General features: G+C 47.1%; 1 protein-coding gene across 2 annotated transcripts in view; it reads left to right on the top strand.

Moving 5' to 3' along the window:
* Positions 1-6,645, top strand: part of LOC119393403 (uncharacterized) — a 53,219-nt gene extending 46,574 nt beyond the window's left edge. For both annotated transcript variants that reach the window (XM_037660396.2, XM_037660395.2), the window contains exons 12-14: positions 475-589; positions 1,341-1,495; positions 2,536-6,645. In XM_037660396.2, coding sequence (XP_037516324.1) covers positions 475-589; positions 1,341-1,495; positions 2,536-2,865 — 600 coding nt within the window. In that variant the 3' untranslated portion in view covers positions 2,866-6,645. The remainder of the gene's footprint in view (positions 1-474; positions 590-1,340; positions 1,496-2,535) is intronic.
* Positions 6,646-27,559: the final 20,914 nt, after the last annotated feature.

Raw genomic sequence — 27,559 nt, 5'->3', positions numbered from 1 at the left:
ATCCATGGCGGAGCTTGTTTTCTTTCAGACTTGACCAACGGGCCAAAAGGAGGGGGGGGGTGATGTGAAATTTGCCCCCCCCCCCCTCTCCTATTGACCCTGCGCACGCCTATGCATGGCGCCACGTGTACATCTGCAACACGGTGACCGTGGTTGAAGGGGCCCCAAGCTTGAACGGTTACTTTAACAAACGGTAAATTGGTCTAGAGAATACCAGTAACTGAAAATGTGTGTACTTGAGTAATTTTGCTATGTCGGCACCGCCTTGTAGTGTTGGCGTTACTTTGAGCACTTGGGCGTGTTTGTACACGTCCCCCGAGTCCTGGTCACGAGGCTGTTGCGCGGGAAGAATGGTTGTTCTTTGCAGCTAGATTAAGCGCGAATAGTTAGTTGCACTTGTAAAGTTTTTTTAGAACCCACTGTCTCCTTTTGCTCTCTAGCTGTCCTTTTTTGTTTCTTCATTCTCTCGCATAGGCCCGATCTAAGCGGCGTTTAGTGTACGGACTGAAGGAAGTGCGCAAGTACCTGCTGCTCAACAAACTCAAGTGCATCGTCTTTGCCCCGGACATCGAGGAGGTGAAAGGTGCAGGTAAGAATCATAAGTGGGCAAAAAATGTGGAGCTCACTCAGACTCACTCATGAAATATATTTTGCCCTTCGTACTCGCTCGGACTCGCTCAGACTCACGGCTCGATCTGAGTCTGAGTGAGTCGACTCATAAGCGTGTTCGCCGACCTATGGTAAGAATCCATGCTGCCTGCCTGTCGACGTGTTGTGCTTTGTTAATAAGCCCGCCGCGCGCGCCGCGCTGCTACAGTGGTTGCTCGGCTGCTTACCCGAAGGTCGCGGGTTCGATCCCGGCAGCGGCACTCGCATTTCGATGTAGGCGAAATTCTAGAGACCCGTGTGCTATGTCAGTCAGCGCACGTTAAAGAACACCGGATGGTCAACATTTCTGGAGACCTCCAATACGGCGTGTCTCATAATATCTTGGTTTGGCACGTGAAGCATCGGATATTATTAATAAACCATCGCATCCATTCTCCTGCTGCTTCTATTGGCTTATCGCAAGACCTTACTGGCCAAGCCAGGTATGCTGCAATGCATTTTGTTCATTTCCTTGAATTTGTAATTCTGGTTTGCGAGAGGCTGAATTGCCGATTTGATTATAATCAGAACGCGTACATCTCGACCCTTACCAACACGTTTGTGGTTTATGGAAGGGTACACAGTGCACACATAAACAGGCCTACAATGTTGAGATAAGCCTGTAAGTAATATAAATGTAACCATATCTGAGTCTATAGTTGTACTAAGAAACTGCATTCTTGCACGAGCAGGGGGCCTGGACCACTCGCTACGCGACATGATCGAGTACGCACGCGCGCACTTCGTGCCCACGGTGTTCGCGCTGAGGCGCCGCCACCTGGGAACCCTTGCCAAGAAGAACGTGCCTGTCAGCTGCGTCGGAATCTTCGACTACAGCGCACGGGAGGTACGCATGCTGTCATTGTTCCTGTTCATGAAAAAAAATCAACAACAAAAATGCAAATAATAGTAACAACGAAGATGACACCTTGGCTCTTGCAAATGCCTTTTTTCTTCTTCTTCACAGTGCAGACTTAGTAGGTCGGTTGGGTGATTTGAAGGTCTTTAATTGCTTCCTCGACTACAGCTTCGATTTCCGAGATCCAAGACGATTGGCGTACGGGAGTTTGTAGCCACTTAAATGCGTGCACGCATTTTTCGTTTTTCGCAGCCTACAACAGCATGTTTCGAGAATGTTTGGTGACACTTGAGGCACAGAACCAGCCGAAGTGTGCGTATGCCAGCACGTGTATCGCTGTCAATGCCACGACCACCTGCTATTCATTTAATATGTAGCTTTCGTATAAGCCTTTAACTGGCTATTTGAACTTCGTAAACACGTTTGGGCAATGAGCTGACATCACAGTGCCCAGTGTAAGCAAAGGCGTTTGCGAAATACCGGTTGGCCGGACGATGGTATCGACATCTAGTCAGACTTCGTCTTACCGTAAATGTGCATACGTTTTCTTCTTGTTCGCTGTGTAAATTCTTTACGAAAAGAAAGTTCTAAAAATTAATATGTGCGCGATTGCGCCGCTGGTGGAAAAGCTTGCGCGCATAGTTAGCATTTTGTGGTTGACCAGATTACCGGAGCCGGTGTACAGCTCCGGTAATCTTTACGATCATTATTAGAAATTGCGTTGTAAAACACCGCTTATAAGCGTGATGTGTTGTGTGGAGCACTATCATTCAGGTTACACGAATCCTTGCTATTGAGTTTGTCGCCGATCTTGCTTGCGATTTGGGGCTTTGAATAATGCGAATATTTGAACTGCGCACACTCTCCCGTCTTTTTCTTCGTCCTATGCCCATCATACCATTTCCTGGCGCTCTCTGATCGTCACTGGACCTTGCGCCGTACAACACTATACATCATCATCATTCCTCACCTCACTCGAGTAACGTACACCCGTGTCCTTGTTTGCTCCCCATCGAATGTTTCTGCAGGTACTGTTCAAGGAGCTTCTCGAACTGGTGAGCGCGGCTAGGGAGACCTACGCGAAACTCAAACAAGGACTGGCCCGAGATGACTCTAGGTCGGGTGCTGGTCAAGTGGTCACCAGTGAGCCAGAGTCCGCCGGGAACGCACGCTGCGAGGCCGGCAGCACTTCTGCAGGCGTCGTCGTTGACGACGGCTGGGTGACCGCGAACGAGGAGTCCGAGCCGGAGGACCTCGAGAATCCGCTAACGACAACCAAGTTAAATACGTCGAAAAATGCCGACTCGCTCGCCCGGCTCCTGGCTATGACGCTAAGGTTGGCTGGCCGCGAATCGTAGTAGACGATGTGCTTGTCTCTCTTGTGAAGCGTACGTGTGGTCCTCTTTTGTGTGAACGCATCCGGACGACGTAAATGTGTTCGTGTGTGTGCGTGTGTGTTGTGGTGAGAAAGTGTTCCACAGACTTGCAACACTGTAAAATTTATAAACTAGTGCTTCCGGGGAGTACAAATGTACAAGTGACAGGGGATGCAAAGGAAGCCACGTAGCGTCATCGACATACTTTTAACATTGTAAACTCTAAAGATAGTGCTTCCGCTGAGTACAAGTGACTGGGAATGCAAAGGAATCCGCGTGAACGCGAGCATGCAGCGTCATATTTGAGCCGTTGTTCACTCTCGCAAAATTTCACACTAAGCGTGTACATTCTAGCAAGCGTTAGTTGGAATCTTAGACTTAATCCTTGTGTGTAGTCAATTTCTTTTGCGGATTATTCCATTGGTATGAATACGCGTATACTTCATGAAGATGTGACCTATCTTCTTGCCAAAATTACGTCGCTTTGTCTTGAAAACAGCAATCGTGAGTGAGCTCCCTTCTACCTGACTACCTGAGCGCACTTTTCACTCTTCGAGAACCACAAAACATGTGTGCTGCGTGAATGGGAGGTGTCGTGGGAAGCGTGCACACGCTGTATATTGGCAAAAAACCTCGTCAGCAATGACTGACTGCGAGTCGTGCGGGCCTCGTACCAACGACGGAATGTACGTGCAATCAAAATTGAATGGTAATTAAACCATGACATAGTGCAATAGGCATAATGTGCCGTCCTCTGCGAGCCCTTTTTTTATTTCTACTTTTTTTTTCTGTTCAACTGAAAGAGCTGCGTTCCACTTTTCACTGGGCATTGTACTGACAGCCACAGTGTTCTTTGCTCTGACGTGTTTGAACGCTAGAAATTGCCAAGTTCTTGCACCTTAAGGCGCACAGATTCTGACTTACGTTAAAGTTAGTTTGAAGATAAGTTTAACTAAGAATAATGATAAGATCCTCATGTGGCGACTAGTCGCTAAACAGGAACACCTAGGCGAAGTAGTTCTAACATTCAGGGTGTGACGTCCTGTTATACGGCAAAACAGGAGTTGTCTGCTATCAGAGGTTTATTCAGACGGTTCGTTATTTGACTCAAAATTAAGTTAAGCCCTTCTCGACAGACTATTTAAGTATCCTGGCCGCGTTGAAGTGTGCCGCATATATCAGGCAGTACCACATATAAGTGTATCTTGCGGGTCGTCACTAAAGAAACAAAATCTGAAGGCGACCCTAATCTGTGACTTAGGTGTCTGGTAGTGGCGCTCACACATCGGCGTTCGTGCGCACTGGTGTAATGGGTTAACGCTGGGTAAACGTTGTGCTTCGTCGCACTGCCGAAGCGGATCTCGGAGGCCACATAGAAGGAAGTGCGTGGTTGAGATCTTCTCCGCCAGGTTGCGCAACGATCCCAGCTGCTCATTATAAAACCGTATGCTAATTCAACGAACTCATTCAATTAATCTTCATTAATTTTATGACGGTTAATATGATCTTAAGTAAAGTTATGATACGACATTATGTGTATCCAATATAGCTCTTAAATGGAGCCATTGATTTCGTACGATTTTTATTTTCTAAACACATATTCGGAAAACCGGAAGTAACTGCTCGACCGGAAGTGCTTGGAAGAGAAGCAAGAGCGTCACTCGCTGCTCGGGCCACTGATAAGCATGATAACATTTGAAGCATGTTTGCGAATTGTTTTACTCGTGAAATGCTTTGTTAAAAGTACAATTCATTGTCGTTTGTTTACAGGGGCAGAGTTGTTCATACTGTTGGGGATTCATTGGTATATGCATGTGTAGGGTCTATTGTTTCGTCATGTGGTGATAAGGTTCTACTATGTATATAGCTTTATTATTGTAGTGTCTCATTACAAGTGCAATAACTTCAACCATCGCTTGTGATTGTTCGCATTGCCACTTTTGATACACTTAACTCTCATGATAGGAAACGTTTTTTTTTATAGTTTCTAGGTGACTTGAGCATTTTGAAAGTAAGTGCATTTACTTAATCGCACTTTTTCTGTCAAGTAGAGAGCTAGATGCGCCCACTCTTTGGTGCCGCTTTCACTTATGGACTAGTCTATGTAACGTCACCTTGTCTGGTCTTGTTGACATACTGTGTGTTCAGTGAAATTGTGAATAATCCGAGCATACCAAACTCGAAGGAGATCTCGAAATAGTTTAGCGTAGCGATATTTCGAAATATGCCTATCTGAAGATTCGCAGTTTTTTTTTTCTTCTTTTCCTTCAAGGCTGCATCGAGCGCGTAAAAGACAGCGTACTATTTATTAATTTCATTCGTCTTGTGGAACGCGTGTATCAGACCAGGAACCCGTTCGCATTCTTATAGAGCACAGTGCTACATTTTTGCATGCGATTTTTAAGGCGATGTTGCATCTCTAATGTGTAGGTAATAATACTGTATATCCGAGTTTGTGCTGCTACATGGTGCACACTCTTTAGAAGAAGGGGCTACAAAATGTTATTCTGGAACAAGAATGATGACGTTCGTCAAGTTACTCCGCAGACCTACTCCACCTTGCCCCCTTTTGGCCGAGAGTCCGAAAGAAAACAAGATTCGCAGTAGATGCAAAAATGAAAAATGAAAATTGGGTGGGAAATAAACGGTTCTTATTGTAATGCAACATCATGCAGTTCCTCACTCGCCGTTATTGTCAAAATCTTGCATGGGCATAACTCCGCGCTTCACACAATGACATGACAGCGTCTCGTCTGAGCAAAGATATGGGGGCAAACATGGCGCCCCCAATAGGTCACTACTAGGGGAGCCCCCCCCCCCCCCCCCCCCAACCGTTCCCCGCATTTGTGGTGACATTTCGAAGGAGAGATCAGGCGATTTTCGGTGCTTTTCGGCACGAAAGAGTAAATTTTCCGCTGCGTAGAGTGACTTGCATGTGCACAGGAGCCTTGCTACGGATCCGCAACTTTTTTTTTTTTTTACTATGTTAAAATTGTCGCTGTACGCATTTAAAATATTGAAGATATGCGCCTATTTCCTTGCTTAATGTCTACTCCTGATGTAACCCCTTTCTTTGAGTTTGAAACTTCTTCACTAATTAGTATTTGTCCCGCACTTTCGACGCCTATGACGTAACTTCGAAGTCTCTAAACACCGCTTTTCCATTGCGTAGGGCAACAGTCTGGTACATGTGTTGGCACAGATGTTCTTACGTCGATGTGGAGCAGAGTCAGACTTAAGTAATTGAAATAATGCAATAAATGTTTTATATCATGAAATATTTGCTGCAGTCGCATACGCGATACTTCATGCAAGTGAAATTCACCGCCAGTTTTATTGTATTCGTTAATTTTTGCTGACGCATTGCGGTGTCCAGAGTTTCGCACGCGAGGGCTCATCGAGCAAAGTGCAAACTGGGATTTACGAAGTATAACGTTGGAGCTGCTTGTTTTACGTGTTTATCGATGGCTTTCAAGGAATCGTTTGCCTATTTTTCTCTGCATATTTGTGGCGCCTTCCAGCAGTATCCAGAACTTCATTGGAAGATGGAGGCATGAAGTGATTAAAAATCGTGACGGAGGCTTGAAATTATATTTAAAAAATTGTGGTTAGACGTGACGAGATGAAGAGACGTTGTGGAGACGTTGGCTCCAGCAGTGTTTATTTCTACATGTGTAAATACAGACATTAAAGTTGAATTGTTGTTGAAATGTGTCATTGAAAAGAAAATGAAAGTGAAATAAACTTCGTTGTTACGTGGAACTCCCATGGCGCGGCCTGAAGCTCTTTTGGCCACCAAAACACAATTGGATGCTACTTGGACGACACGAACTTTTGTGAATGAGCGAATTTTGCGAATATTGTACTTCGTTTCCAGAGTTGCGTTACATGCATTCACTAGCTTGATGTGACAACTTTGAACACCTCCTATCCTACAGAATTAGTTTTACGCTACTGACTCGCAGTATAGCGGTGGGCGAATATTCGAAAATTTTGAATAAAAAATCGAATGCCGTTCCATTTTCGAATGGAATGGAGCGGCCGCCAGGCACTGGCGTAGCCAAGTGGGGGGAGGGGGGGGTGTCAAACCCCCTTTCCTATTTCTTAAAAATTTTTGTGTGTGTGCATACAAACACACACAAACGCACGCACGAACATACATAAAAGTATGGTTGAACACACCCCCCCCCCTCCCTCCGAATAGAATTTCTGGCTGCGCCGCTGGCGCCACGTATTCCCTGTCGGTCCCTACCAGTGTTGCGGAGTTGCCACTCCGGAATTGGAATGACTCCGCAATCATTCCACATTTTCGCGACCCCGGAATAGAATGGGAATGGTATGCGCGCAGCTTCCCTTTCCACATCTTCGCCTGGGGCCAACCTCGTTTTCCCTGCGTGGTTGTCCACTGCGCTCCACTAGCCCAACTTGCCCGTCATGGATGTGGCGAAGACGCGAAAACGAGCGCATCGCTACAGCCGTCGCACCCTCACGCATCTTTGCAACCCCGAAGAACGTTACCATAGACCAGTCGTCAGACCACGCAAGGCAGAGGCGGTTCTCCTGAGCCGCACTAAGTTGGTACGCTGCTCTCACCAGCGATGCTTCAGCTAATCAACCGGAATACCTGTTCGAGTGCCCAATGTCCAACTAGTCCGTCTAAAGCCAGAGCCGAACATCTATATACGGTCGTTCCCTGCATTTAAAGCCGCCCGGGAGAGGACGTTTCCTTCCCTCAGTGTGCAACGACCTCCGACATTACGCGACTGGACTTATTCTCTAAACCTTGGACCACCCGATGCTCAAAGGTATTGGGAGTCCTGTATGTAGTACTGCCGGGAACCATAGGGGTCCGGCCAGTATTTCGCCTATAGGACTGGGCCAACAAACATCGATGAAGACTGTGGTCCCTCTCCCCAACCACCCTAATTCCTATTCCCTAAATTTCTGCAGCAATGATTGTGCCTACCCGTTCAAGGCAGAAATAAACACGTATTAAAGAAAAAACAATGACGAGGTGAGAATGGTTGCAGAACACAGCACTCGTTGACAATGGTTGCCTATCTGTTTCATGACAGTCCTGCGGCGCTGCGATTTTCTTTCTTAAACGTAAAGCTTCGTTGTATCACGTTCTTACTATGCTGCAGCTACATTGCGCTAGTCAATTCTTTCTTCATCTCGTAATAACTGAAGATGGAGAATACGGCTGCATTCAGCTTCGGAAATTCAATTTTTGTACACGTTTACATAAATAACAGGCGTAAAGTGCAGCGCTTCTGTAGTGTTCTTGCCGGCCCAGTACTCGACAGGTTAACCCGCTTGCTCACCCGGTCGCCATGAAGATACGACACCCACCCCTCCCGGCAAACGGGGAACTCTACCTGATGGGGCTCTGTGGGCTATGTGGCTTCGGCTGCGTGCGTAGGAACGGTGACGACAGCCTGAATACGCTACGCTCGGGCGCAACGCCCATTCCTTTTCGAGGATGAACAAGAAAAACTTGAAAAAAAATCTAAGATGATTTTTGGCGCAGGCGATTGTTTTGGTCGGGCGGTGCACGACGGCAGGAAATACATTTCGGGCGGGAGGGGGTACGCTCACCGCGGTGGCACCGTAGCAGCCGAAGAGGGAGGTGCATGCGCACACCAATACAGCGTTACCTGAGACAGTAACGGTATGATATATAACTCTCGAATATGGAGAGACAGAGAGAGTGAGCTTTAATATGAAAGAAAAGCTGAGAGGTCGGCCTGAATCAATTTTCTGTGCTGCTACTCAGCGTTAGGAAAGGGGAAGGGGCAGAAAAGAGAAAGAGAAGATGATGAGGTTGAAGGTGGTGATGAAACAAAACATTCAATGTCCAAAAAATATTTAGTCTCTTGTCTAGTTCCGTATCGCGCAAAAACTTGTTCAGAGCTTTTAGAATATTGCGCTGATGACGAGGTGGAGGTCCCAATAAATTTTTTCCGATGCTTATTGCTTGACACACGAATATAGAGGAGTCTAAGGCTCCTGTTTGATACCAACACCAACAAAGGCTTGCAAGCCCCACGCCAGTACTTGATGCACGACCCATTCGGTGGACTAGAAAAGTTCGTCTAGTCCAGGGCTCTCAAGCTCGCGGGCCGCAGTCACGAAATTTAGTCCCGCGGGGGCTGGAACAGTGAAGAATGCTGGAGCAGGGGGGGGGGGGGGGGGGGGGGGGGGAGGGGCAGCTGGAACAAGATGCCAGCTAACGTTGCCATTTGAACGAAGGCCTTTCCCATGTCTCATTTCTTTCCCATATCTCTGAAGGGCGTTTCGCGTCAGGATTCAAGACACATAACGATACCGATTTCCAAGATGACTGAAATCTGTACGCCGATTCTGGAATATACAGTTCTTGTTACACGGTTGTTTCAACACATGGTGACCGCATGGTGTCTCTCACGAAATAAATGCTTGAAAGTAGGCATGTCTGGGTAGCTCGTGAACATACTTACTAAGAAAAAAAGACATGGGACGAACAGTCATGTGCGGGCCGCTAGCTAAAGGTCTGCGGGCCACGTGTTTGAGACCCCTGGTCTAGTCAGTGACAGTAAGGGTTGAGCGAAAGAAGTGCATCTCATTGAGTGCACGCGTCGTGAAAACTTATGGCATCTTCATGAAATCACCCCGGTGCGCACCGGGGCACCAAGCCGCTACGATGATTGGACGAAACGGCGCACCGGGGCGCCCCGGTGCGCACCGGTGCGATTTCATGAAGATGCCATCAAATTGATTTTATGTGCTCTACATCACGCTGCGAGATCTGCGGGAAGTTGTACATTCTATAAGAAAATGATAATGTAAACTTAATGCCGAGGCACGCACACAAGCAGACAATGCAAATAACGTTACTTCGGGAATGAACAAAAAAAAAAGTTTATTGCAAAAGCATCAATGACGCAGCTATCACAGTCAATGCATTCAAACGAAATTCAATCACAATAACAAGTATCGGATGGAACTTTAGTACAAGTATACAATGGGGCAACGAAAATCGAATTACAAGCTATGAAAACATGCAAAATAGAGCGAACTTGGGCATGTTGGTGTAGCATAGTGAAACACACAGCGCGAAACTACGACGCGGACACAGGAAGGGACACAGGTTAGCGATGTGTGTGTTTCCTTCCTGTGTCCCCGTCGTAGTTTCGCGCTGTGTGTTTCACTATGCAAAATAGGCAAGGAGTACCACACGTTAACCGAGTTGGGCGGTCTATGGGCTGAAAAAATGGGTACATTGTTCGGGCATGGCTACGCGCACGTACTGCTACGAGGTAACACTTCTATCCTTAAGAACTTGTACAAATTGCTATACCTGGTCAATCACCTCAATAGGTAACATTGATGTGAAGGCGTAAGGCACTGGACATTCTGAATTCATTTTAGAAAACTAGTGAGTGAGAATATTACGGGCGACACAATGTAATAAAAAAAGGTAATGTGTACGTAAACTACAGAGTTTTGAAGAATGAAATACAGCTGTGATGTCGATATCTGATTTAGTGATCGATAACAGTTTCAGGAGGGGTCCTCCTCCCTTCACACACACACACACACACACACACACACACACACACACACACACACACACACACACACACACACACACACACACACACACACACACACACAAACACACTTTTCGCATAGAGCAAAATTCTACTTAAGCGTCACTGCTCCTCACACGAGAAATATTAATGAGCGTATGCACCAATTAGCAGGATCTAGACAAATATCTGTCTAATTAGCTATCTGAGGGCACATAGCGCAACCTGCGACCTTAATATGCTTAGACCATGAACTCGCATCGCGCAAATTTTATGACAAGATATGACCAGTGTCACACTTGAAATTGTCCTGAAGTGACCGAAGCAACTTGTACAAAGAATTATTATAAATAAAAAAAAACTGTACAACGTGCAGTTTTTCTAGGGCTTAATTGCTTCAAAATCTGTTTTTTTTTTTCAGGCGTACATTGAGAAACCGCAGAAATGAATATTGCAGTCGCCGCATGTGCCTTAAGATATGTAATTAGTTCAAAAAAATCGTAAAATATTAATACCTAGGGTCGTGTACGTTTGCTGTATTTTCTCGACAAAACAATGTCCGCTACCTTAAGAAATCTGCTTAAGACAGTAGAACGGTGCTCCCTTCTGATTTGAAATGTTTGAAGACTACAAAAAAAAGAAGAAGAAAGAAAAGAAAGAAAAACCTAGGATGAAACCTGCTTTGTACACACAGTGTAAACGATAAAAATCGGTAATCAACGCTGCATCTCCTCTGTTTCTAGCTTTCACGCAGCTACAGATAAAATACAAAAGCACAGTCTCTAGCACATACTGGACTTGTCCTCCACGTCCGTGACACTCCGGTATCGCCGAATGGCCAGCCAACAGTCCGCAGGCAGTATGTCCAAGCGGGTCCGGCATTCTGTGTTCTATGCACACGTGACACTATCCCAGTCGATGGCGGTGATGCCCATGACGGCGTCAAGGTCCCTCAGCTTCCTGATTGTTCGTCGTATCATGTGTGCAGCTTCGCACTCGCTTACGGCTGCCATTTCGCTCACCCGCAACGGCAGCAGAGGGCTTGAAGCCACCAGCGCGAGATCTTCGGCGTCAACGATGTTAGTGGAAAGGCCTGAAACAAGTCGCGCTGCTCTCTCCAGGAAGGCGGCATTGCGCGTGGCCGCATTCTGGATGATCGCCCAGTTCTTACTGTTTTCTTTGCGCTCGTATGTGCGCACCGACACGAGGGTGTAGTTGCTTTGAATCGACGCGGATAGCCGAGAGACGAACGCTTTCTCTGGAACCTTGCTTTCACAATTGTAAGTCAAACTGTGATACCTCTTGCTGGAACAGACTAAGTCGGCAAGAATCTGCGCGCTCCATTGGCTCAGGCACCAATTCTCCACGCAGAGAATCGTCATGCTCGTGTTTCGCGCGATGGAATTGAGAAGGACCTTCTCCGAGTCGTGTTTTGCACGTAAGTTCAGCGTGGCCACTTTGAGACATCCCGTATTTTGAAGGTACGCGGCCAGAAGTTTAGCCGACGACAGCTGAATGATGTCTCCTGTCATCACTAAAGACAAGTTGCTTACGTGGTCGAGCGATCGCAGGTCTTCGAAGCATTTGTTTACCGGCGGTTTCTCGTTGCACAGGGGATTTGCTTGGACCATGAGGATTACCTCTTCGAGATGCGACCCTCTCGGTATAGCGGTAAAGCTTGTCTCGTCAGCGACAACAGGGGTTGAGCGAATCCGGCTGGCGGTGCCTGTTTCGTCGGCGATACGGAATAACTCGCTTGGACATCCACGATTTGGTGGCTTAACGTGCACGTCTTCGAGGAATTTGTTTGCAGCGAGAGCCTCAAGGAAGGCACGCTGGTCTTGTGTGGGGAAACGAAGCAGGTCGAGCTCAAGGCTTCGTAAGCAAAGAAGCTTTTGCAGAATGTAGATGTAAGGTTCAATGTGCGTGGACGTGCGTCCCCGTGGGCCATTAGCTTGTGTGTATATGTGCTCAGTTGGTAACGAAAAGTATGGCACGCTGCCGGCGAGGTGGAGATCTCGTACCGTTTGGGCATGAACCAAGTTCACCGCCAACATCCAGGCGTCTGAAGTGGGCAAATAAAAGCCAACCAGCTCCAGTTTCACGAGAGTCGTTGCGTTCTTGAGCGCATAAGAGACAATATTCACGGTGATATACCTTTGCTGCTCCTCAGCATCTAGGCATAGCGACTTCAACGTATTATTGCCATTCAGCATCTTCATGAAGATATCTGCTGCTTCTGCGTTGAAAGAGCTGACACATAGCGAGAGGTCGCTTAAGCTATGGCACCGTTGCAACGCCCGCATAATAGACGACGTGCCTTTAGACGCTGAGTCGAAACCACCAACCCCAAGCACTCTTAGCTTCTCATTGCATGATATCACATCCGCCAGGATGGCCATGTTCCTTGTATTCTCCGTATCGCAAATCTCCGGAAGAGAGAGCTCCTCTAGGTCCCGTAAGAAGCTGCACGCTGTTAACAGCTGTAGGTAGGAGTGGGCATCGTTGATTTCAACACCTATCCTCAAGGTTTTCAGTCGTCGGGACTCGCGAATGCCGTCGCAGAAAAGCGCGAACCACTCCCAGTTGTTCAACTCACCTAAGTTCTCCACTTCGACTGTCACCACACATACGTGTTTGACTAAAAGCCAGTGAAGGAGAAGCATCGCTCGTTGGATGCGGTCGGTCGTTTCCCGATGGTCAAAGCTCTTCTCGGGAGAGCGTACTTCCAGCTCCCTGGTGTCGAACAATTCTTTGATATGTATTTTGATGGCAGCCAGTATGCCATTCCAACCACTCAGGTTTTTCACCAAGTTGCAGTCCCGGCCCTGTTCCTTGCCGCATGGGTCCATGAAGTCAGCTCCGTTTATGGCCAGTTGCAGCCTGAGCTGCTGCAACCTTGCGAATGCACTTTTTGTAGATTGGAATATGCTTGGGCACACCTTGCTCAAACGACTCGAGTGCTCCCATAGTTGATCATCTTGCGGCGCCATCGCCTGCAGTAGTAGAAGAATTAACGTGTCAAACAAACACAACGATTTCTCTTTGTCAATTGTGCGTACGGTGTGATAGTCTCATTAACAATGTGCGATCACGAGGTTTTGCTGATCTCTGTAAAGACAGAGCCAGGCTGAAGCGCTGTCGGTCCGTTTGGAGCTGTTACCGTACGGCTATCTTTTCGACTGTCCAGGCTTTTAAAGTAAAGAGCGTGCAGGAAGTTTACAACGCGACACAATCTACCCGCTGTGAGTTTTTCCTGTCCCCCATTTCGACGAAATTACCTATATTTCTCATAATTTTGTTTTTTTTTTGCTTTTATCCAGTAAGACTGCACAACTCTGTAAATGAATGCGCCTGAGAATATTGACTTTTTTTTTTCATTTAAAATTTGTTCCACGCTATAGAGCTAACTACATTAAGTTTTTTGGCATCTGTTCCTTCTTTTATTAGCCGGGTCATACTCGTAACCAGACGACAGGATGGAGGCTTATATTCGCAACAAAAGACTGTTTTGAAAAGAGCACCCACAGTGTCAGTCGTGCTGTCGAAATTTATTTCGCTCTGAGTGGTCGGAGTGTCTATAAAACAGATTAAAGGGCAATGTTGTGTAGCGAAGCGCATAGTGAGGCCAGAAGTGCACGAAGGTAACGTTATCTTATATGGCCCCGAAAATTTCATGATAAGCATCACTTATTATTAATGTGGCCGTGAGGGCTGGACTGTATCCCGTATTTCTAAGGGCACAAAGTATATATTTTAAAATAATGTTTCCGAGGGAAAAAAAAACTGAATTTTTTCGAAAGTAAACTGTCAAGTGCGGTGAACGTCTGTCAAGGCTAAAATCACGCGAAGTTTAATGCGGTTGTCTATTGACTAAAATTCGTGAATTAATTTTTTTAGCCGCTGTTTACGGCATACATCGAAATCGAGAGGTTATTGGTGCATTCGCAAGGCGTGTCCACATTGAATTATTTTTTACTATGGTTAATTCGTAAAAAAGTGCGCTGCAGAATACATGGGTGATCCAGTTACTTTTGTACTTGTACTGCCGCATAGTACAATGCCGCATCAGCTTTTAAAGCAAAGAAAAAAATGTCGTTCTTGTGTAGCGATTGATCTAATTCCTGCTCTAAATTCAGCTCCACTACTGCGAAACCCGAGAAAAGTGCGTCGCACGGACCACCCAGCGATTCCCGTTCGTAGAGTTCCCACTGCTCCGTTTACCAAACGGTACTAGTAAGCATGTACGATTTCCCAGGCACGAGTAGAATCTTGTTAGGGAGATTCCCAAACCCGGTGTGCGACATGCGCTCTACTTTTTGATGCGCTTTATCGACTTCCTGCTTCTTACGGCAGTTGAGATACGTGTCGTCTGCAGCGAGTTTCGTCAGGTTGTTTGCCCCTTCAGATGTAGCGCCGGAGGAGTGCCGGTGAGAGGAGAAATCGTGCGCTCTGCGAGGCGGTGGCGCCCTCTCTTTCGCGGTGCAGGAGTCAACCGCACGTTTCCGAAGCGTTTTTAGCGTTTTTAAGTTAATAATTGCGATTACTTCGTGGTTATTTTTGTTAATTATATTATTTTAGACCTCGTTAGTTTATTTTAATCGTGTTTTGAGCGTTTCTAGCCTTGTTTTAGGCCTCTAACGACCACTTGATTTAGAGCGTGATCACGGCGCATGAGATCTGTGTGGATGGACGACACTCCGGGCCCCTAAAGTGCTATGCACTTAGAAGTCATTCTCTGAAGCCCTGCGGCCAGCGAAAATCTGGTGTTTTTTTCCGCATGAAACCGGATTTGAGCGCAATAAGAGCACCGGAAGTCTTGAGCAAACGCAATGTCCGCTGGTCACGTGTCGCAGTGACTGTGGCGGCGAATTCGAAATTTACAGTCGGCGTCAAACGTTTAGAGACCACCAGATCTGAGAAAGCTTTGAATTTCTCAGCAACTTGTGACGTATTCGGTCTCACAGCACAGTACATTTTGTTAGCGCGCTTTAGAACAGGCCGGATATCTAACATCGACGCTGCCTGCCAATTAACTAGTGGGAATATTCAGCTTTTTCTTGTGTCTCGTGGTCCCTAAACTTCTGACGTTGTCTGTACATGGGGTGGTCAAATGTTCGCCGGGTGGGATAGCGGACTGCGAACTGGCTGGGAAGCTTCGACGCTCAGCATAGGCATCATCCAGCGTAATGTCTTGCTTAGCAGGGCGCAAGATAGAGTTATCAGCGGTAGGAAGTTTTAAGCCAGCTAGGGAATATAGTATTTATATTTGAAATTCTTATTCAGCAGTACCGCCTGCTGTTCTACCTGCTCGGTACAGACATGCTTCGACATAATCGGCCTAGTAAAATGTGGCTATACACCACATCGCGATATATATACGGGTTGTTTCAGGTATCTTGCGCCTAGTAAAAAAAAAAAAAAAGGACATATGCGCTACGCGTGTCGAATTGGTCCAGTATTGTTCTGAGCTGCATGCAGCACGTCACGATATCTTTCCCAGTCCGCCATGCTGAGCAATTGAAAAAAGATTGCTTAATTAACTTTTTAATTAGTAACTCTGACGAAATATCTTCCTAGACAAAAGTTGTAGCACTTGCTTAGAAGCGTCAGAGTATCTGATCTATGCTAAGATAGCTCCAGATCCGCCATGATGGGTAATTAGCAAACATTGCTTAAGTAATCCCTAAAATATTAACCTTAGCCAAAAATCTTCAATACAAAAGTTGCAATGCTTATTCTGCAACGTCGGATTATTTCATCTACGTTAAGATAACTGCGCTGTTTGATTTTGTTCCAGTCTTTCTTTAGAGTGCGCAAAAGAAATGAGACTTTCAGTACTAGAACAGAGTAAAAAAAACATATATATCGGTCACTAGTGACTTAGAATGAAAAAAATAATATCAAACACTTACGATGCAGTCGTCGTCTTATGTCCGGTGATAGGCGTAGAGCTCCGAGGGCCGCTTCCGAAGTTGAGGTCGTCTGGAGTAGACGGTTCCCTTGAAGCTTTTTTATACCACCTCTGTCCTAAAGGAATGGAAAGGAGGCTATCGTTAGCAACCCTGGAGTGCATCGTTTAACTATTCACGAGAGAATCACTGACTAATCAGTGACGAAGCAGTGACAAATCACTGAGATAGGTGAGTGACGAATAGCCATGGGCTGATAACGGTGGGGTCCGTTGCCTTTGCGATTAGTTCCGGTTCCTCAGATGAATGCGAAAGAAAGAGGCGCGGCTCATTAAATAAGGGGGAGGAAAAACAGTTCAAAAAACCTCGCTGTTTGTTGTGCTCTTGTTGACAGTGGCCGCAGTGCAGACGCCGATGTATCACGCTATCGAGAAAGGAAACGATACTGCCAGAATGAAACATGGCGGCGCTAGCGCTGTGATGCGGGCGTACGAAGGGTGACATCGTTGCCTCGACCGCCTCGGCAGTGCATTTTTGGAGGGTCACGCATATTTACAACAGCCCTAGAGGGGGTTATAGCCGCACCTAAAGACCCTAGATGTTTCCCTGTGCTCCCTGCTCACCCAGGGAGCCTGTTGAAAGTCTGCATTGTTTATTTGTGCACGCTGTATGCACGCTGTACACTCACAGATGTAGAGGGAGTACTGCGAGGGTAGAGCGACTGTATTACTCTCGCCAGAGTTCTTTAACGCCGTGGGGGAGTGGTGGAGAGTTAGCCGCGAAACTTGCTCTTTCCTTGAAGGCAGAGTAAAAGAGACCCTGAACTCTTTGCTACTCAGATAGAGTTCCCAATCCACGGAACTCCCGCCCCGACGTAGCGTGAACAGGGTCGGGAACTCCGTCCTAAGCAGGCGGAGTAGAAACTAGCGCGAGCTTCTGGCCGACGCCGCACAGCTGTCTCTTAACCTATAACTGTCTCTTAATCATAATCCTCCGAGCGTAAACGCCGCAGATGTCACTTTAAGTGCAAGTTAATAGGATAGCTTTCAGTAATAACAAAACCTTTGGTTTCTGAAACGCCAACAGAGGCATGCTTCGAAGCCTCGAACATTGGCAACTTCTAACGCATCGCTAACTTAGTTTACGACACAAACTAATTGCCACTGGAATAAGGTAGACACTAAAGCATTATTGCAATAAAAAAAAAAGAGCCGTGAGAAAAAAAAAAGGACGTCCAACAGGAGGAATCGAACCTGCCGCCATCAGATTCTCAGCCGAGGTCTCTACCACTAATGCAGCACTCTTGCCGTAAAAAGACTAGTCAAGACAGAGTTCACCGCTCGACTTCATCTTTACGGGTCCCATACTGAAGATAGACGCGATCTTCCTTTTCAAATAAAATTCGCGTCTTCATAACGCACAAAACAGCTGACGACCACGAATGACATTCAATAACCTGTATTTTCTCGCGCTATCGACGATCACCCGCACAGCGCCTATGTCAGTGTACTGATATGCATCTGAATCGATAGGTGCAACTACATACATAACCGATCGCCAAGCACCAAATTGAACGTGCAAGAAAGTATGCCATCATTTTAGTTCAACAAGGCGCACTAATTGACAAGTCTCTGTCTGCGGGTGGGTGCCGGGGTGCGTTTGCTGAAAGCGGCGTCGTAACGATGCCCATCGCTTCTTGTACGAACACCGTACGCAACAGGGGCGTAACCAAAGGGGGGGGGGGTTCAACCCCACCCCCCCCCCGAAATTTTTCGGGGGGGGGGGTTCAACCCCACCCCCCCCCCCCGAAATTTTTCAGTTTTGCTTGCGTATATATACACGCACATATACAAACGCACGCACGAACATACACAAAGTATGGTTCAACCCCCCCCCCCCCCCCCCCCGAACAAAATTTCTGGCTACGCCCCTGATTGTATGTACTGTCGACCGCAAAAGTTTGCGGGATGTGCAGCGCGTGGCGGAGCGACAGAAAACTGCATTGCTGCGTCACCTACCGTGATGCGGTGGGTGCTGAGGCTATCGGCCTCAGCGATTAGAAACGGCGCGTTTAGACAACGTGCCGTTGCCGGATCTAATCGCTGAGGCTGCGGCCGATAGCCTCAACACCCGCGGCATCACGGTAGGTGACGCAGCAGTGCAGTTTTCCGTCGCTCCGCCACGCGCTGCACATCCCGCAAACTTTTGCGGCCGACAGTACATACGAAAACGATTTCACAGTCACAGACAGAAAAGAGGATTAAGAAAGCACTCACTGACGCTCGGATTACGCACAGCACCGACTAAACGTGCGAAGCCAGGGAAAGCCAGGGACAGGGTGTCAGCACCAAAGGCGCAAGAGCCAACGGTCACTTGGTTCGACAGAATTTAAACACGGCGGAGTAAACCGACAAGCATCAGGCCCCTCTTGTCCAGTCCCCGGGGTGCACGGGGACACTAGGCGCGATAGCACACGTGCGGCACATGTCGTTGTCTTGGCGAGACGCCGCGTTGTCGCACGCGCGAGGGCTGTAGGAGACAAGTCAAGCTCTTTTTCATCACCTGAGCTGGTGTACTGCACGTTTGCAGTCTCCTTCGTCTGAGGCTCCGAGCTAATCGTGTTTAGGTGGCAAATTGCTCTAGTTGGAACGTACTCGCCATGTGCAGCGCAAAAAAAAAAAGGAACACGAAAACACAAGGAAGTGCACGACACAAGCGCTGTCTAACAACTGAAATTTTAATGGAAGAAACGTGTCATATATAAGCACAAAAAACAAACAAACAAACAAAAAAAAAACCACAAAAACCAAACAGAAAATCTTATCCCCCACCAGGCATGTACTCACGTATGCTGTAGATAGGTAATCTCAGCTTCCGTGAGAGCGATTGAAGGCTGGCTCACGCATCTGTCTCTTGCTTTTCTAATTTCAAACGCTTCAGCTATTTCACGCGTGCGCTGGTCCCTGTGCCTCATCATCACGGTGGTTTTGTTTAGCTCGGCTGCGCATCCGCACTGCCGGCAATGGAGGGAAAGATGCGTAGATGGTGTGCCTTTCAGAGTGCTAGCGTGCTCCCTTAGACGAACGTTGAGACAACGACCCGTCTGCCCAATGTGCGCACCACCACATGACAAAGGGATGGCCTACACCACTCCGCTCGCGCATTCAGTGAAACGCTTAGAGTGCTTCATAGTGCAACCTTCAGTGCTGTCAGCGGCCTGCCTCTTCTGCGCTCTTTTTTCAACTCTCGCGCAAACGCTCCCTAGCTTCTTGCCGGCGCGAAAAACAACATTCACGTCATAATGACCACCAATCTTCTTCAAACGGTGGGATGCCGAGTGCAGATAAGGGATAACAACAAATTTTTCCCCCTATCCGAGGGCAGAGCCACTGGATCTACACCCTCTTCTTTTTCTTCTTTTTTCAAGCGATGAAGGAATCGCTGTGATGTGGAAGCTAGGACCAGGCGAGGGAAACCAGCCGCTTCCAATCTGTCAACCTGCCGTAAAAAACTCTCACGTACAGTGTGAGGACAGGACTTTTTTAAAGCCGAATTGAGACAAGACGTGGCCAATCCATTCTTTACAATTTTTGAATGAGCAGAGCGATAGCTTAACAATGGTTTTGCGGAACGGGGGGAATAAGACCAGCATACATGATCCCTCTGGAACTGTAATAAAAGATCTAAGAATTGCAAGACATTCTCTCTTGGCATTTCAGAGGTGAAGCACATAAGCTTTTATATGACACGTTTCTTCCATTAAAATTTCAGTTGTTAGACAGCGCTTGTGTCGTGCACTTCCTTGTGTTTTCGTGTTCCTTTTTTTGCGCTGAACATGGCGACTAATCGTGTTTGACAGGCGGCTAGAAAGCAGCAGAGTGCGAAACGGCTGAGAGCCAGAAATACCGTGAACTATCGACTCGATTTATTATAACTTCTTTGGAACTGGTTGTAAAGGATTTACTCCGACTTCACTCAACAACACCACTCTGATAGTCCTCAGGTGTGCGGACATGACGCAGCGCACAGGAAATATGGATGGACTTCACGACTGACGGTTGCTTCGACTTGGCGTTTCCGGCGCGGTTCTTGTCTACCATTTCATCTATCTTTCAGGGTGGGGGGCGGCAGATTGCCTTCCGTCAAACATGTTCGCCTGCTCCTCTTTGCTCTTCTTCCCACCCCTCACCCCCCTTGCTCAAGAGATCATAGTCAAAGCACAACGCATAGTTTCTCGGGAGTTGCTCGCAGGATTTCATGAAGAACGGTCGCGTCGTCCGCGATGCCCTGGATCTCTCCTCGTGCCTCTCGCTGATCGACGCCCGTGACGGCTGCCTCGTCCGCCATGCCGTGCGCCTTTCAGCGACGGGGCCTTCGTCGCCTCGTCACCGACGTGCATCGTGCCTCTAGCTGATCGTGGTTCCGTCCCTGAACTCTTGTGACCGGCTCCCCCACCTTTCCTGTCTTCTTCTCTCTTCGTCGTTCTTGCCGAACATCTATCACTTCTTTCCCTTTTTCTTTCTACTTTTCTTTTTATCCCCATCCCCCCTACTCCTATAGTGGTGTTCAGACGGGGGACAAATCTTCGGGGATAAAGGGGGATCCTAGTGACGTCAGCTCGCGAGGAGAAATCTCCACAAATGTCCCCTACTCACACGGACGAGGCGAACGGAGGGGGAGACCAGTGTTACTAGACTACTCTGGTGACTTGCACCACCCGTTTGACGAGCTGCAGACGACCATGCAGCTAATGCAGCTACCGTATATTCTAGGGATCGTAATGCAGCTGCAGACTGGACACCCACTGCCGCTCTCTGCAGGAGCAAGTGCAACAATGTGGCCAAACAAGAGCCCGAAATTCCGCCATATCCCCCACCGCCGAGGGATCTTTTGTCCTTTCGGGGAAAAGGTCCCCGTCTCCTCCGAGGAGTCGCGGGGGTGTCGCGCCGACTCACTAATCCGTGACGTCGCGGTCACGTGATCCGCAATTCTCCCGCGTCCCCCGCCGATAGTGACTCTACCGCACGACCTCCTCGTCCGAATAAAGCCTTTCAAGATTAAAAAAAAAAAACGAAAACAAAGCAAGTAGACAGTCAAGAAGTCTGAAGGACTTACTTGTGCAGTTGCCATCTTGCAGGCAAACGGGGCGGGCTTCTTGTACAATACGTGGGTCGTCGAGGTGCGCTCGTGCTCGCTGACTGGCTAGTGGACAGCGTGTGGGTCCGAGGAGAGCCTCGATGTCCCCGCGCAGTAGTAAAGGTTGAAGAGAGCATCGAAGTTCTTTAATCATTAGGATGAACTTGAGGAGCTGAACAGTAATTCCGGTGAGCTCGTTTAATGGTCCCGCGACCGCAGGACAAGGTGCCAAGAGAAATTAGCGCCCCACCGACGGCCCAGATACGACGACAGCGGCATGGTGTGCCAGGCTAAGAGCGAGTGGTTGCGGCGAACGATGCAAACAAAATTCGCGATCACGCATTCCGCAGTGTCGGACGCTGAAGTAAACTGTTCCCATCTTCTTACCCTCACGCAGTGTTGTAGGCGTTACTGAAAAAAAGTAACTAAATACGTTACTCGTTACACTATAAAAAAAGGAACGCGTTACCGCCCTACGTTACCTACAAAAAATGTAACGCGTTACCGTTACCGTTACCGAAAAAAGTAACGGACGTTACCTCTGCTGTTATTCCGCAATCATAAATTTCAATCAATGTGTCTTTGCTGTAGAAACCCACCCAGTAAGAATTTTTTAAATCTCAAATTTATGTTTCACATAACACTTCTAATCCAAACAACGATTATACCCAGAATGCTAATTTAACGAGAAATATTTGCACATATGTACCGGACCTTAGCAACGTTATAGTGGCTTAATGTTGCCTGTAGAGTTACATGTGATGGCTTCTGACTCTGGCACATGAAGCCATTTTTCACAATGTGACATCATACACAATATGAGATTCAATCATCAACGCTATCCGCAAAGAAAGCATCACTGAACTCTCAAGATATTTAGAGTAATTCTGACGGCATGCTTTTACTAGCAAAATAGATGCGCAAATTTTCTAGTAGGAAAGAAATGCTTTAATGGCCTAGTCAAGGAAAAAAATTTGTGCATAAACTTTTTTGTTCACTTCAACCTGCATAATTACCGCAAAAATTGCGAGCGTTTATGTGAGGGTGTTCAAGATCAGCCTCGCTCGTTCAGGAGTTCAATAACAAGAAACTTAGCTGCAGTAGCAGATAGGAAGAAGCAAATTTTATTTTCAAAACGAAGTTGATAAGCCTTATCAACTTTGTACAATCTATTATGTAGCAACTATAACAAAAGATCTCATATTAAGACATTTTTTCAAAAATAGTTTCCTTCGTTCTACAAGTTTCAATGTTACTTTACTCTTTGTTGCGCATACATTTCATACACAAAATGTTATCTTTTTAACGGTAATATTTGTGTTGTACATCATCGTGAAGTTTCGAGAAAAACAGGTAATTAAATCGGTTCCTCCGTATAGAATATGTTCGATATTTCTTTCTTTACTGGGTGGTATGTGCATAAGATATAAAATACTCAATCAAATCTAAAATATCCATTTTCGGATCCGTGTCGATCTCTCGTGGAATCACCCGTTTGCGATAACCACGGTTAGGACACTAACTGCGGTTATGTCTACAGTGTAGCTGCCTGGAACCGTGGTTAGCCGTAACCGTAGTTAGCTTACCCGCGGTTAGGGCTATTCGTGTGACAGCGGTATTAATGGGCTTTGGTTGGAAGAGGGACGCCAACCAAGATAGTGAGTAAAAAGAGTTTCTTTTTTTTTTCAACAAGAAAAAATTCGACGTTTCGCGTCCCACTCGCATTCTTTTTCAGGGTTTTCTTCCTGCCATGGTGTCACGCCTATTCTCCATGATGTGCAGAATTCCGTTGAGGCAGACTCTCGATCGGCAGCGTACCTGTAGAACTAAAGTTCCTAGATTTTTCCTTTTTACTTAAAGGGGCCCTCTAACACTCTTCAACCCCCCATTTTTTACTCGTGGATTGCGTAGACTGAAGTACGGACGAACTAGTGCAGCAAGAACGGCAGCGATAGCGGCACGCAGTACGAAGTTATTCAATTTAGAAAATTCAAAATACAAGAAAAAAAAATGCCTGCCCTCAACTCAATTTTCGCGGGGTCACGTGACCACATTTCACTCTCTGCTGTGACGTCGGATGGCGCTCCAATGAAATGGGCTGAAAGCTCTTACGTAGGGGAAGCTCGCACACCATTGTTGCTTCTCCTTTCCAACGTATTGTTGACGTCGTTGCCATAGTAACAAACGTGGTTCCTCCTGACTTGTCAGAACTTGAGCGGGCGCTACTGCTTCGTAGCGAGGCTGGGGAGGCTTTGTCTGCTGTTCCTTACAACGACATTCCATGTCATTCCCTCTTCTCATTCTGAGAAGGGAATTTGTGGAGCGGCATGGGCGGTTAAACACGGTCGCCCCTACGCGGGTTGTTCGGTGAGCAGCCCGACGAGTTACAAGTGTGCAGAGACAACAATTCAACGAAGAGGATTACTTGCACCGTTTCAACAACAATCATGAGCCTACCGCACATGCGGAAAGAGGCAGGCAAACAGACGCAAAAAGAAGGAAGAGGGGCAAGCGTTTCATATGGACATCCGACCGGCGCAGGCAAAAAAAAAAAAAAGAAAGCCAGAGCAACCAGAGGCGAAATGGCAACCGGCGCCTCTGTCGTACTTTGTGGTTGTAGTGATATTTTTTGTTGCGACGGCGGCCATTTGGAGTTCATTGAAAAAGCACAGAAAAGAAAAACGAAATACAATAGTAATCTCAACTTTGATGCAACGCCGTTATTACTTCTAACGTTACATTTATCCAATCATAGGCCAGCGCCCATCTTCGTCATTTCCGCCCGCAATAGTTCTGGCAAGCGCCACTACGCGCTGATGCGGTCAGCAGCGATGTAGCGACTTCAACGCGTGATTAAAATACTAAATAATTTGATATCGGTGCCTAAACTTATGCTAAAATTATCCCCAGCCATCAGTCTACGCAACCCGCAAGTAAAAAATGGGGGGTTGAATAGTGTTGGAGGGCCCCTTTAAGTACCGACAACTGCCTCCTTTCACGGCCCTCTGTCACGCGCAGCTGGCGTCCGACGCCATTTTCTTCCGAACTTGGAAGATTTACAAAGCCATGTGCGTATAAGTACATTAGCCACGCATCTTTCAGCGGACAATAAGCCACCGCGACGCGCCTTTCTCCTCTCGTCAACCCCCTGTCATTAGTGAATGGGGGACGCGTTTCACCAGGTGCTGGAAAAGAGTTAGGAAGAACATGGCTACCGAAAACGAGCGTTAGCCAATGAGATTCGTCGCCGGCGCTTCAATGGTTGTCGGTACTTAAGAAAGAACAGGGAAAAATCTAAGGACTTTATGTAGAACGGTTGACGTTACAGGCTGTCGCCTGGATGGGACAGGATTCCACAAGAAGTCGCTTATTGCGATCGGCCTCTAAGTAGACGACGCGGGAGTTGTCAAATTCGATGCGGTGGTCGTTCACCACGCTGTGCTCAGCGAGTGTTCTCCTTTGTCACTCGAACTTGCGGACGTCGGTTTTATGTTGTCAAAGCCTCCCAAGGAAGTGTTTTGTTTCCCCCGTGTACGAAGTCTCACGATCAGCACATTGTATGGAGTAAACCAGCCCTTGCGCTTTCTGTTCGGGCGGCCTGTCTTTTGGGCACGAAAACGCGCAGGTGCCAGCAATCCACCTGCTACAATTCAAAAAGCATGTCCGTACAGTTTCTCATGGCGAATTGCGCGGCTTTCCTCAAGCTTAGTGTGGCGATGGCCCAAACCTCCCCACAGGGAGTTCCACAAACAAAAGCGATTCCGCCCGCGCTTTCTTTATCAATGCCTGGCAGGCAGACGGCAGTCCGACGCTGCCACAAAAGAATTCATCGGGATGAGCACTGGGAAAATGGCACCTACAGGATTAAAAAGTAACGAGTAACGTGACACCACACATTACCAAAAAATAGTAACGTAAGTACGTTACCCGTTACAGTTCCGAAATTGTAACGAGCACGTTACTAAGTTACCGAAAAAAGTAACGCGTTACCGGTAACGCCGTTACTTGTAACGCGTTACCGCCAACACTGCCCTCACGTGCCTTCTACAGCTTCTTAACGTCGCAAGGGTTCCTGTCTGCGCTGCGGAAGAAACAAGAAAAGGCCCATTCGTATGCATCCACACGGCCTCATTAAAGCAGAGATCGGACGACATAGTGCGGTGGCAATGGTTCGAAAACGATAAACTGTATGAAGGGTGTGGGTGTACGGCCGCGACGATGCTACGGCTCACCAGTTCTATGCAGCACTGTGAAGGCTATGGCTCGCTCCCACCAATAAGGAACAAGAAAGAGCTGTGCATCTTAAAGGGAAAGAGAAATGAGGTCATTGCTGAGCCGTCACTAATTCTTCAATTCAGCCGTTCGCGCCGCGCTACGGTGATCAGCTATGGCTAATGCGCGACCTGCTCTCGCTCTTCTCATAACAACCTACACGACACACACGTCTCGCTACGTGCACTGCACGAAGAGACGGTGCTACAGTGCAAATATATAGGAAACACGTCTCCCATGCTATAGGTTAACCTTTCGCTGGCCCACGTTCTTGCTTGCGCTCGAATCGTTTCGTGACGTCAGCGGCGAAACTGTATAATGTTCCACGGCTATAAAATTCCGCTCAGTTGCCAGCGGCAGAAAATTATGCGAGACCTGCGTCGCCCTTACATATGACAGAGCCGATATATTAGGCATGCGGCGATGCCCGAGAGGAGGTTCGAGTTTGACCTGTGCGCGTGCGTCGCTGCGCCTGCAGGTCTTCTGAAAAATGTTCTGTCTTGCGAAGACAGAAAAAAAAAAAGGTAGTCAAGGTATAAAGAAGGCCCGTCATTAGACGCGGAACATTAATTAGCATATTCGTGGCAAGGGTCACGGCTCTCGAACTTGCAAGACGAGCCGGCTCCGTCGCGAAGTCGTCCTGAAGCTGGGTGAATTCCAACTTTAAATGTTATCGTGTTGTATTCTTTCCTTATATTGTTTTATTTTGAGGGGGGGGAGGGTTAATAAATAAATGAAGAAGTGACTAAGTGAGCGAGCACAAACGTAGGAAAGGCACGCAGGTCTTATGGCTGAAAGAAAAAACACAATATATTGTTGACATACACTGCAGGGGCGTAGCCAGAAATCTTTTTTTTTTTTTTAGGGGGGGGGGGTTAAACTATACTTTATGTATGTTCGTGCGTGGGTTTGTACGTCTGGGTGTATATATGCACATACAAAATTAAAAATTTTGAATGTGTTTGCTACGCCAGTGATACAGGATTACAAGCAAGAAACAATGCTTAGATTACGTACATACTGCTCCTCAGATACAGTAAAACCTCACGTGACATATTCGTTAATCACTTTGAAAGTGCTGCGAAAGAAGGAAATTTTTAACAGTTGAACAAGAAATTACTCCAACAGATAAAGAGTCCGGCACTCCATGGACTGATGTGTGAGTCATGTCGCCACAATGCTGATATCTCGTTTTCCTTTTTCCACCCACTTTCACCTCTCTATCTCAATCTCCCGTCTTACCATAACGCGCCGTGAGTGCGTGAGTGACACTCATGAGTCACGGTAATGGGTGAGTCATCCGTCACTTAGTGAATTGTGAACAGTGAAAGGCGCGCTTCAGCTGGTAGCATTGTGTCCCTAACTACCGCGTTTAAAAACGAGGGTTTAAAAAGGAAAGGATATTGGGGGTTCTCCTCGAGTCGCAAGTCACCGTACCGATCAGCCGACCTCGACGAATGATCTAGACGGACGAATCACCGATCTGGACGAACGAAGGGCACGGTAAAGACGCATAGGCTTCCTCGGAGAATCGTGCAGAAGCTGCATAGGTAAGTTTTCATGTTCCTTCACAGCGGGTAGATTTTGTTCTGTTCTGTTCGTTTTTTTTCTTATTCCCGAAGTTCTCAATTCTGACCAAACTCGTGAATTCGAAGCTACGAAGCATTTAATATCTCTCTTCTTCAAAGTCTAACTGAGCGCGCGTAAACGAAAAAAAAAAAAAAAAGAAGTATATCTAGTAACTAGCGTATAGACTTGTGTAAACATAACAAATGCTAGGAATTT

The sequence above is a fragment of the Rhipicephalus sanguineus genome, chromosome 5 (genome assembly GCF_013339695.2).
Source record: "Rhipicephalus sanguineus isolate Rsan-2018 chromosome 5, BIME_Rsan_1.4, whole genome shotgun sequence".
Classification (NCBI taxonomy): Eukaryota; Metazoa; Arthropoda; class Arachnida; order Ixodida; family Ixodidae; genus Rhipicephalus; species Rhipicephalus sanguineus.
This window is presented reverse-complemented; position numbering and strand designations above follow the sequence as displayed.